The following is a 12,783-nucleotide window of genomic DNA, read 5'->3' as shown; positions in this document are numbered from 1 at the left end:
GAAGACACTGACAGACCGCTGATACACCTGATGACAGGCGAGCCATGAGGGTGTGTGTGTGTGTGTGTGTGTGTGTGTGTGTGTGTGTGTATGTGTGTGTGTGTGGGAGGGAACGGGAGAGAGAGAGAGAGAGGCTGTGTGTCATGGCAGAGGATGAAAGCAGCAGTAAATTCTCTCTTTCACTTCAAAAGGATGTTTCACACTCCAACCTGACACACACACACACACACACACACACACACACACACACACACACACACACACACACACACACACACACAAACACACCCTGCCCGGCTGACTCCTGCTGCACCTGGACCAATGATGGATCGAATCTCACACAATCAAACAACCGAGTCAGCAAATTCTCTGAAAAACTATTTTTCATTCAAACTTCTCTTTGAAAACGGTTTTCTTTTTTTTCACCTGACAAAAGAAGAAGAAAAAAGAAGAAGAAGAAGAAATAAAGGACGCCGGGTGGACCAGCGGGTATGTTGCACGGCCCTCGTACAGAGACTGTAGTCCTGTAAAGGCTTTTAATCAGACCCGACCTTCCTGCATGTTATCCCCCCGAACTGTCTCCCCCCGGCACTTCCTGTCTCTCTCGATTAACAAAATAAAGTCGAAAATGCCCCAAAATACATTAAACATGATGCAACAGAGGGCTGAGGAGGTGTGTGTGTGTGTGTGTGTGTGTGTGTGGAGACCAGCTGCAGGTAAACAGGCCCAGAGGCATTCACACCTGGACAGTAAATCAGGGCAACAGCTAGCTCCTCCCACACACACACACACACACACACACACACACACACACACACACACACACACACACTCGGCATCCTTTTATCCACTGACTCTACCTGTGAGGACGTCAACCGTCACTTCCTGTTGATTTGAATCGCCCCCCGAGGACAAATAAAGTTTTTTGAATTTGAATTGAATAATCTGTCAGTTAGGATGTTTGTAGGCGGGGCTTAAGTTCCACCCTCTTACCTCCACGATGCTCTTCAGATCTCTGACGTACGCCTGTTCTGTCTCTACGATCTCCAGAATGACTCGCTCCAGCCGGGAGAGCTGTCTGGGCGTCGCCACCGCTGCTGCCGCCTGATTGGCTTCTTGTCCGTTAGGGGTGTGGCCTCCACTTGATGCCTTGACCACACAAACTCCTCCTCCTCCTCCTCCGGGAACTCCTCCTCCATGTGGCGTGACAAGAGGAGTCAGATCCAGGCTGATGTCGGAGCCGTTCCTCTTCGGCGTGGAGGTCGATGAGGAGGCGTTGTAGGTCGGCACGGCGCCATACGGCAGAGAGGAGGAAGAGGAGGAGGAGGAAGAGGAGGAGGAGGAGTGGGAAGTGTCCTGGAGGGATACAGAAGACGCAGAGGACGAGAGGGAGAGGGAGGCAGGACGCTCGCCGTCAGAGCAGACGGTGTTGACCGAGGTGCAGGAGGAGGACGAGGCTCCTCGCTCGCCGGATGACATCATCCGACCCACAATCCCACTCAGAGACGAGACCGAGGAGGGACGCTTGGCGGCTGCAGAGACACAAACAGAGATGAGAAGACGTTAGTTTGAAAACAACAAGTAACAAAAAAGAGTCTGCTCCAGTTTTAGCTTCAACAACGTAAACAAAAAGCTTTCAGTGTGATCGGACAGGAAGTGACCAAACACTTCCTGTCCACAGAACAACAGCTGTTCTTTACAGTTCTAATCCTTCCATCCATCCATCCATCCACCCATCTATCCATCCATCCATCTATCCATCCATCCATCATCCATCTATCTATCCACCCATCCATCTCTGCATCCATCCATCTGCATCCATCCATCATCCATCTATCCATCCATCCATCTATCCTTCCATCCATCCATCCATCCATCCATCCATCCATCCATCCATCCATCCTTCCATCCATCCATCAGCCATCCATCCATCCATCATCCACCCATCTATCCATCCATCCCTCCATCCATCCATCCATCTCTCCACTCATCCATCAGGAGGCTGTAGACCAGTCGACCACGAGCAGTTAAAACTCACCAATTAACCAAACGAGCGAGTCTCTAGAGAACTGCATTCCCACTCTTCTATTGGGATTCAAACCAGGAACCTTTTCACTGTACGGCAGCATCACTAACCACTGAACCAAAGGCCCCAAAATAACTTTAAAAATATGTTTGTCTGCTTTTATCCTCTGAGCCTCGCCGCGTCCGTCTCCACGTCTTTAACGAGGTTACAGTTTCCAGGTTTCTGGGCTGAAAATCTCCCAATTTTCTGCTCTCATAAAACACCTTCTCTCCTATTTAAAATCATAATTATATCATTTCCCCTGGTTACAACTTCACGACACCCTGTAATCATATCATTTCCAGTTTCCACCTCGCAGACAGGAACACACCTGTCCAGGACGGCAGGCAGCGAGACGAGAGCTGCACAAGTCTTTAAAGTTCATTAGTGTTTAAATTCCAGACATCCTGGCACGAGGACTTTCCGAATGCAGAGTGTTAACTGGGAACGTTTTCCTCCATATGCACCTATAAGATCCTCATCAGGCTTTCATTCCTCCTTTTTCTCCCAGCGTGTCCCAGCGCAGGTTCTTACAGGAATGGCTTTCCCAGCTGCCAGCCGTGTTGTAAAGCAGTTAACCTCCTCATACATGTGGTATGTACACATGGTGAGTGTGGTGCAGACCTGTGGTTTAAAGACTTGTTGTTCTTTGTTCCACATGAAGAGATGATGGAGGTTTAATTTGGAAAACCACCATAACGTTTTTTTTTTTTTTTTTTTGCTAAATCATGTTTGAATTTAGTGGACTGTGCTGACGCATCAAACCCGGCAGTCGCGGTCGCTCAACTCAAAGACGTGAAGTGTGTTTCATGTTGAAAGAGGAGGGAGGAGCTCTCTCTGCAAACTGGAGATTAGCCACATGAGCATGCTAAACTAGCATTAGCAAGTCTACCATCAGCGGTAATAATCCATATACAAACTAATAGGAAACATATTGCACATACAGTGAGAGTTTAAATTTCACTAAATTGAGAATTAAATGTTTAAAAATTATTTAATCTTTTGACTCAGTGCTACGTGTAAATTGGATCGAATCACAGTTTAAAAAAAAAGAAAAAAAAGAAGAGTGCATTGAATGTCTCATGTCGACATTTCACTAAACAGCTGGCTGGAAAAAAAAAGTCTTGGCAAAGTCGGGTTTGAAAAATACAGCTGTTTGCGTTCAGACGTGTAGCTTTTTTCTTGCAAACATCTCGGGGAATTTTCCGGAGGGTTTGTGCAGCCTCCCGTTCTGCATGTGAGCCGTCGCCATCCGGATTTTAGTTTGGAGCCGTTATTGAAAGAAGACGCCTCAACCTGTCAATCAAAACGACTTTCACTTCTTCAATCAGAGCATTCTTGACTTTGGATGTTTGGCCTTATATTTGTCTTGTGATGAATAGTCTTGATGTCTTCAGACATTTATCCTTTTTTTATTTTTCAAAAATAAAGAAATTAATTTACCAGCACAAGAAACAAAAAAACAGCTTTAAAACGATCGCCATGCACGGCCGTTTGTTTTCAAAGTTCACGCTTTCAATTAGTCTGCTATTTCTCAGACACAAACAGCTGAAGTCCCACACACACACACACACACACACACACACACACACACACACTGATCAGCGGCAGTTTACAGCCTTATTTAGACATGGCATTCAAGCAAGCTTTGGTTCTCAGCCGACATCACAGACGGGTGAGTCAGTAAGGATGTGTGTGTGTGTGTGTGTGTGTGTGTGTGGGTGTGTGTGTACAAATAACTGACTTCACCCATGCATCCTGTTTCTAATGAGCTTTCTCTTTTTTTTGCATGGTGTAAAAATATTGAGTTTATACATTTAGCTTGTTACAGGAAGTGTTGCTCTCTCCCATGAGAAACACGAGCGCGATGATAAATATACGATATCAAGAATCAGAAACCCGAATCAGTCAAATCAGCACGTTAACACTGAAGCTGCAAGAAAATCATCTATTCAACAAAATGACTTCATTGTTCTTATGTTGGCCTCAAGAGCGCCACATAGTGGTTACTGTAAAACATGCATGTAAAAAATAAAAAGATTTAACGGTCATTTTAAGGCTTCAACTACTGCTTCGCCGCTTTCATCGTATTTTTTTGATCAAGACGATGAGCTTCAGATATATATTATATATATATATATATTTAACTTCTGCTTTATGACACGCCGCACAATCCTAATGATGAAAGTTGAGATAGACGTTCGACTGTTTTGCTTCTCTTTTTTTTTGTCGATGGAGTCTAGAAGCTGTGACGAGCACGGCGGAGGGAACCTGCAGCTCTGTGCTCATCCTTTCTGTAACGTCGTCAAAACTACGGGAGCCTGTCAGCGACAAACAAAAGAACTCTTAATGCAACAGACTGTGACACGGAGCATTTCCCAGCATGCATTACTTTGCAACCATTGCATCCTGTTCCTCCGCTGCTGGCTTTAAGAAATCTACCGAAGCTGAACCCAAAAACCTTCACGTAGGCCCCCAAACGCTACAAGAACAGGATCCAGATTATTTAGACGGCCTTTCTATTTTAATTGTCGACAAAATTAACGACTTGTGGCAGCTCTAAATCCATGACAAAACACCAAATAAAGCCAACGACTCAGCACTGCGAGCCAAGAACGCCATGAAACAGTCAGACTGCAGGAAACTCGCTAATGAAGAACATCAGAGTCTCCTTCTGGACTTTATTTAAAGTATTCAAATCTGACAAGAGAGAGAGAGAAAAAAAAGTCTTGTAACATCCAGTTGGCTCTTTTATAAAGTTTCCTGGTTTACTACACTGATTTATTTTCTTTGCGTGTTTGAGAATATATTTAAGGATCTATTGAGGGCAGAGATCAGAGGGTTTGGTGTCTGACTGTGACACATTCAGTCACGTCAAAGCGTTTCCAGGACCGAAGCCACCATGACTCTGTCTTCTCCTTATAAACAGGGGCGACTCGGGTGAGTGCGGACCTCGCCACACCATCATCACCGTATCAGCTGAGACAGAGAGGAGAAGACCTGGACCCCGATCATCGGTGTCAGGTGCAACTATATCAGGAATCTGCCCGGAACTGTTTGAACCCAAGCGCTTCATCGAGCCCCCTATTTGACTCCGCCCATAAAAAAACCTGAAACTCAAACGTGTGATAACGGTTTTAACGGTCTAAATCCAACATATAAAGCCTGTTTTAGAGACGCACTTCTGATTTCATGATTACAAAACTGTGTCGAGGAAAACAGGAAAAGAAACAGTGAGCGCACTTCTGAACAAGCTGCAGAACAATTAGAGAGTTCTGCACATCGTCGATGTTTTATGAAGGATCGAAACATCGACCTTCATGAAGTCGCTCACTGGGAGATGAACAGTGTGCACATCTTTTCTGCTTTTTTTTCTGCAGTAAAAGTTTGCAGACAAATAATCAAAACAACCAGCTGAAATAATCTCACGTTCACGAGTTTACGCCGACGGATCAAAGGATGCAAATCGATTCAGAAACACCGATACAGAGCGACGTTTGTTGTACTTACAGTTTCTGTCCACTTCTCTCTGTGCGTGTCAGACAGTTTGCATGCTCACGTCTGTTCACCGTTAAAGTCTGACTGAATCTCTCCGTCACACTCAGACTGATAAAAAATGTCTCAACACGTGTGACTTCCTGTTTGTGTTGTTTGCCGTGTGCATGCACGCTTCAACGAACTTCTGTTTTTTTACGAGGACCAGTTTGACAAGTAATTCTTATTGGGACGTGGTGACCAGCTGATTGTGTGTGTGTGGGGAGGGGGGGGGCAGATTTAGTTTCCATGGTAACAGTAAGAATCAGGTTGTGGTTGGAGTCCCAGGACAACAGAAATGATGTTGACGGGTCATGAAACGTGCAGAGCTGATCTGAAGCAGGTGAGAGGAGGAGACGTTGAGACAGACAACAGAGTGAGTGACTCAGTGGTGACACAGGATGTGGTTTGGAGCATTTCAATGCATTTCCCTTTTACATGCTCTCAGGCACACCTGCACACAGTCTGCAGTGTGAATAACATGTACACACTGTATGAATCCACAAAGACAGAAAACAAGTAAAGAAACCACAAAAAAAAAAAAAATCTGGTTTAACAATTTCCAAACTGATTGTTGAATTAACGGCTGCAGCGATTCAGTTATGTCTCCGTTTAAAAGACTCACTCAGTCAGAGGTCGACCCTGCTCTCCTCCATTCAGATTTGGCTCGACTTGCTTCGGACAACAACAAGACGTTTGTTTCAGTAGAAGTGCGTCTTGATTTTTAAAAACAACTCCAACGTCTTAGCTTGAAACCTCTGCGTAAAAACGTTTAAGACTTTATCATGAAATCCTTCAGTCTTTTTAAATCCTATCATCTGGTGTTTTCTTTGCACTACTTACTCCTAAGTACTCCTCGTGCCAACATGGAGAAGATTCCATCCCAACACTTTGGTCTCCAGGAACGTGTCGCTGCATCCTGTGATCCAAAACTGTCATTGGTTTAAAAACAAATCTAAACAACTCCGAAATTTCCTGCAGGATTAAATCAGATGCATCTCATCTAATCTGGTCTTTTCATCTGGACATGTCCCCTGCACCATTACAGCACAATGTGGAGATCACATGACCTGGACCAACCAATAAAAACTCTGCTCCCTCCAACGCAGATCTTTAAACCCCCATTTTCAGTCGGGTTAACGTGCTTCTGTTCAAACTGAAGACATGCAAGCAGCTCTCTGTGAACACACCTGTGATCCACCTGAGAGGCCTCCATCACTCAACCTGTAATTACAACTTCAGAGGACCCACGTTTGTTCCCTGAGGAACTCCCTCGTAAGATGTCAGGGCCTTAAAACCGTCATGTTGTCGAACACGTGGCCCCCCGTCTTCAAACGTGACGCCGCCCGCTCATTACCCTGCTCTCCTGTTGTTAAGTCTGACAGGTACCTGGACCTTTAACAGCCCGTCACGGGGCGACTCGGCCTCTCTTACGTAAGTTTGAGCGGGACTCTGAGGCTGACATCATAAAACCTTCAAACACAGAGGGAGGGGAAGCTCACACCTACAAGTGCTTCAACGCCGTTTGACACCTTTTTCAAGTTCAGTAACTCGATATTTTTTTGTCTCCAAAGATATGTGAACACTTTATTTCACTTTGCCGCTGTAAGCAGCTTCGTAAAGGAGATACGACTGGCTTAAGTGAGTCCATCATTTCAAACATGTCAGCATGTTGAGATCTGTCATCCAACTCTTAGAAATCCTTTTTCAACCATTTCAACCCAAGTCAGAGAGCTGTGATCAGTTTTAAGGTGGAATTCCCCTTTAAACACGCCGTGAAACCATCAGGTGGAGTAAATTCCAGTGTGTGTGATTACAGTAATAAGAGAGCAGCTCCTCGCTGTTATTATGTGTTCGACAGTGATGCAACAAGTTCCAGCTTCAGTACGAAGGTTTCTTAGAAAACAACAGATCCCAGCGTGTTTGAGAAGCTCTCAGACGAAGTGAACCCCATGAACATCTGTGCATGTTCACCACTACATACACATGTATGTTGCCCTTTAAAGGTCACACGTGAAACTGTTTGAGAAGCTCCGCTTTGAAGAAGCATGTTTGTGGAGACTATTAGTCAAAGACAAAAAAATTAAAAAAAATTAAAAAAAATTATCAGGTGATTTAACAAACTTTTACAAAACATGAATAATTAAATAAAAAAATATATATATGGCTTTAAAAATACAAACATCCAGGAAGAAATAAAATGTCTTAAAAAAAACATCACAAATCAGAAAATTCTTTGTTGAAGAGGATTTTTTTCTCATGTCAGATTTTAAGTGGTCTTAATGAAGTCCAGACCAAAGGCAGCGATGTTCCTCATTAGTGCGTCTCCGGCAGTCTCTGGTTTATGTTCCGCTCTCAGCTGAAAGTGCTGATTCAGTGACTTCATTGTTCGCCAAAAAGATTTAAGATGCGATAGTTGTGATTATTTCATCGACTGTTTCAGTGGGATTTCCATCATTTTGACAGTTTGTGTTTGTGCGTCTTAAAGGGACATTTTATGAAAAATCCCCTCCTGTGGTGTTTTGAACATTTATTTGGGTAACCTGAGTGTCCACACAACAACAAACTGTGAAATCCATCCAGTCATTTTTTTTTTGTGGTCTGCAGAAGTCTGAAAACACAGAAAAAAAGAAGAAAAAAAAAAGCTCCATTTCTAATTTGCTCCCCTTGTGATGTCACAAGGGGGATTCTGGTGGATCCTTCCCTCCCCTGGTATCTCCACCTCCTGCGTAGAGCAAAACTTCAGCACAGGTGCAACATTTTTATTCTCGCTACAGAGGAGTGATGTCTACTGGGAAAACTCAGGGGGCGGGGCTTATTGTACTTAAAGAGACACACACCCAAAACGGAGCGTTCTGAGAGAGCTGGTTTCTACAACTTGCAAAAAGGCTGATTAAGAGGGATAGAATTAAACATATATGTAAAAGTCTGACTAACAGTGGTCATACTCAGTGATATTAAAGGCAACCATTCATCTGTTTCTGTCAGATTTTCAGCTGCTTGCATTTATGTTTTGGTCATTCATGCAGGCGTTCGGTCAGGGAATCACTCAGCAGCTCGGTGGAAAACCCCGTGAACAAGCGTATCCAGGAACCTCAACGAGGCAGAACGAGGGGCGAGGAAGATGAAGAGGAGTTTAGAGTGAGACGACGATCGGCCGACCACATCAGAGACGGAGAGACAAACAGTCAGAGAGTGTTTGACGTGTGGAGGATCACAGGGTTCGCTTCCTCTAAACTCCCTCTGACAAAACAAACACGCACGCCACTGATGATGATGTGGAGGAGTTCAGGCACCTGAACGCAGCACTGACTCCACATTTTTAACCAGATTTCTGTTTTAATTTTCCGGACCTCTCCTACGGTTGGAAAATAATTTAGCGTTCCTCAACTCCTCGGGATGAATGGACTGAGCTTTTCTCAATTCTTTTAACTTTCTGCGTTGTCATGGTTACCTTGGAAACGCAATTTAGGAAGCTAAAGTCTGAAAGTCCCCTCTTGGAAATTTCTTAAAAGTTGAATAAAAAAATCACAATTTAATTAATATTATGGTTTAAAAATATGACCTATTAATTTTTGTATTTTTAATGTGACCAGAAACATCAGTCCAAGTGTGTGCGTGTGTGTGTGTGTGTGTGTGTGTGTGTGTGTGTGTGTGTGTTTTCAGACTGTAGCAGAGATGAACTGACATGCCCCTTGCTGGAGACAGGAACAGGAAGTGGATCCTCTCACATCATCGTTTACAGTACAGAGAACCGATGTGACCGTCTATCCCCTCTGACCTTTGACCTTTCACACACACACACACACACACACACACACACACACACACACACACACACACTCACACACACACACACACACACACACAGCTTCCTTGTGTTTACATTTGTGTCTCCAGTGAACTCCCTCAAACAATCTGCTAATTTTACATCAGTGTCCTGTCTGTGTGTTTACAGGAGTTCAGACCGGGGTTACAGTGAAAACTCTCGACACTGTCTTACTTCTCTTTTGTGCAAAACACCTTGATTTAGTTGTTTAATTGCATATATATTAATACAAATAAAAAAAAAAACAAGCACCATTTTAACCCTTCATTACTAATATAATAATTAATCCAAATAAAAAAGAACCTGCACATTTCAAATCTTCACAATTTGAGTTGAATCCCTGAAATCCCAGATATTAATCATCGCAGGCTTTTATATCAAACTCTGACTGCTCAATCAAACTGTACAAACGGTTTAATGCTCCTCTGGTGGACTTTTTCTTTACTTCCTGACTGATGTTTCGTCGTGTTTTCAGTCTAAAAAAGCTCGCCTGATTTGCTGCCTGTTTTTCTGTTTGTTATCAGAGTAATAGGAGCAGGGAGGCTTCAGCCGGCAGCCAATCAGAGATGAGAACACAACTGTAGCTAAAAACGTTCTCCTCCGTCTGGTGCTCACCTCCTCTACTTCCCATCGCAAGTGAAACCTCTTCTCCTCCTCCTTCTCCTCTTCCTCCTCTTCCTCCTCCTCTTCCTCCTCTTCCTCCTCCTCTTCCGCTCCCTCCTCCTCTTCTTCCTCCTCTTCATCTTCCTCCTCCTCCTTCTCCTCTTCCTCCTCTCCGTTTCTATTCAACCCTTCATTGAGCCGTTTTTTTTCTGCAGCCTTATCTTGGGCGTTCTCTCTATTTTCTGCCTCGTTCCTTTCTATGGTTATAATCAACAGATCTGCTGTGGCATTTTATTGTGTGTTTGTGTGTGTGTGTGTGTGTGTGTGTGTGTGTGTTTCAAGGCAATAACATTGTTCGGTGCTACACTTTATCACCACAAACCATACAACTTCCTGCACGCTGAGTGAAAGTCACAATCAGAGCAGTGTGTACACACACACACACACACACACACACCGTGTGGATGTGTGTTTGTGTTGCCTTCATGATAATTGCAGTGTGTTCTGGTGTGTGTTTTATGTCTGTGTGTGTGTTTGCAAACGCTAACTATGGAAGCCAATATAACAGCCGAGCAACTAAACAGCATGGTGGCTGAGTGTAATTACACATCATTACTGAGCCTATGAGTGTGTGTGTGTGTGTGTGTGTGTGTGTGTGTGTGTGTGTGTGTGTGTGTGTAATAGCAGGTCATTCTGCCCGGCCTTGCTCTGGTTTGCTAACAGGAAGTCACAGCTCGGGGAGAGAAAGTTGAGTCGAGACTCTAAACAGAAATAAATCTGGTTAAAATAACTTTAAATGGTCTTCATGGGAAAGAATCCCAACAAACAAGTACTAATGTTGAGAAGTGACTGAACTCCATCCATCCATCATCCATCCATCCATCCATCATCCATCCACCATCCATCCATCCATCATCCATCCATCCACCATCCATCCACCATCCATCCATCCATCCATCCATCATCCATCCATCCACCATCCATCCATCCATCATCCATCCATCCACCATCCATCCACCATCCATCCATCCATCCATCCATCATCCATCCATCCATCATCCATCCATCCATCATCCATCCATCCACCATCCATCCATCATCCATCCATCCATCCATCCATCCATCCATCCATCCATCATCCATCCATCATCCATCCATCCACCATCCATCCATCCATCATCCATCCATCCATCATCCATCCATCCACCATCCACCATCCATCCATCCATCCATCCATCCATCCATCCCTCATCCATCCATCCATCCATCCATCATCCATCCATCCACCATCCATCCATCCATCCATCCATCCATCCATCCATCATCCATCCATCATCCATCCATCATCCATCCATCCATCATCCATCCATCATCCATCCATCCATCCATCCATCGTCCATCCATGCATCCATGGATGGATCCCAAAAGAAAGAAGGACTTTCTGAGGCAAAGAATGGCCGTCAGTGATTGGTTGTTTGTATCACATTCACAGCTCGTTCAGCTCTAGAACAGGAAGCTAGTCGGCGTGCGGCAGATTCAACGTGTACGAAAATAAAAAAGAGGTTGAATAAGAAAACTTGCTGCATGAGACATAATCAGCTCAACACTGCAGCTTGTGCTCCCCTCATTACCTGTGTTGCTAGGCGATCTCTGGCTGCCTCTCCGTGACCCCTCAGGCATGGTGCGATGATGTCACAGGAAGTAGAAACCTGGAAAAGAAAAGTGAGAAAACTCCTGTTAGCTGCTGTGCTGACTTTCTGCCTCGACATCTTGGTAGAGGTGTTTTCCCCCTCGTCCATTCTTTCTTTGCACAAAGAGTCTCCACATAAAAGTGGCAAACAGAAACACAAAGAGGCAGGAGGGAAAAAAAAAAACGTTTAAACACGTCGTCCTTAACCAGCCGAGAGGAGGAAGAGGAGGAAGAGGAGGAGGAGGGGGAGGAAGGAGGCCTGTATAAAAGAATCCTTTCCTGTCTTGTGTGAAAAGAGTGAGGACATATGTAATGTTTGGCTAAAAGACAAGAATGCAGTCTCTTCACTAGACTGGTGTGTGTGTGTGTGTGTGTGTGTGTGTGTGTGTGTGTGTGTGTGTGTGTGTGTGTGTGTGTGTACAGGAGGATAACGGACTCCTACAAAGTCACTCACACAGTCACACAGATTGACCCACTTTGTCCATTGTACGTCCAAACGAGTGTATCTGCAGCTGTCTGCAGGACGACAGAGAGACGTGGGGAGGGTGGGCGCGGGGTGAGGGGGTGTACGGGGGAGTCAGTAATGGAAGCCAGATGCAGAGCAGGTTCATAGGTTGCAGGTTGAAATCCCCTTACTATGTGACGAAACACCTGCTGAGCTGTGCTAACATAATGAGCATTCCTTCTCTCGTTGCTAGGTTAGATGTGAACAAGTTTATGAGGAAATACTTCCAACAAGGGAAAACATTGAGTCATCATCACTCCCAAATTTGACCAATAAAAACAATCCTTTCCATAACTTAATCCAGCCAAAATAAACACAGTTTTAATCTCAGTTATTAGAATTCCCATGGCGCTCTCAAAGGTCCGTCCTCTGAGGCAGAAATGCGTCACGACACCGGCGACTCCAGAGCTGCAACTTCTGCTTGTTTTCTTTCGCCTAGAATCCTCAGTGTGTCGATAAGATGTCAGAAAATTGACGAAATGTTGGTCAGTGTTTCCGAAAGCTGAAAGACGACGTCCTCCAAAGGTCTTGTTTGTCTTGCCTTCGACCCAGAGACA

The 12,783-nt window shown here is 44.5% G+C and overlaps 1 protein-coding gene across 1 annotated transcript; it reads right to left on the bottom strand.

The window, feature by feature from the left end:
- Window positions 1-993: 993 nt before the first annotated feature.
- LOC306819094 (uncharacterized protein) lies at window positions 994-11,742 on the bottom strand (the record flags this gene model as incomplete). Its single annotated transcript, XM_079372845.1, has 2 exons — window positions 11,663-11,742; window positions 994-1,532 (listed from the first exon to the last, which is right to left on the bottom strand). Coding segments are annotated over exons 1-2 (588 nt in total), but the record flags the coding sequence as incomplete, so codon positions are not given.
- Window positions 11,743-12,783: the final 1,041 nt, after the last annotated feature.

Source organism: Symphodus melops (assembly GCF_947650265.1).
Source record: "Symphodus melops genome assembly, contig: scaffold_369, whole genome shotgun sequence".
Lineage (NCBI taxonomy): Eukaryota > Metazoa > Chordata > Actinopteri > Labriformes > Labridae > Symphodus > Symphodus melops.
The sequence above is the reverse complement of the archived record's forward strand: the minus strand, read 5'-3'. Positions and strand labels throughout refer to the sequence as shown.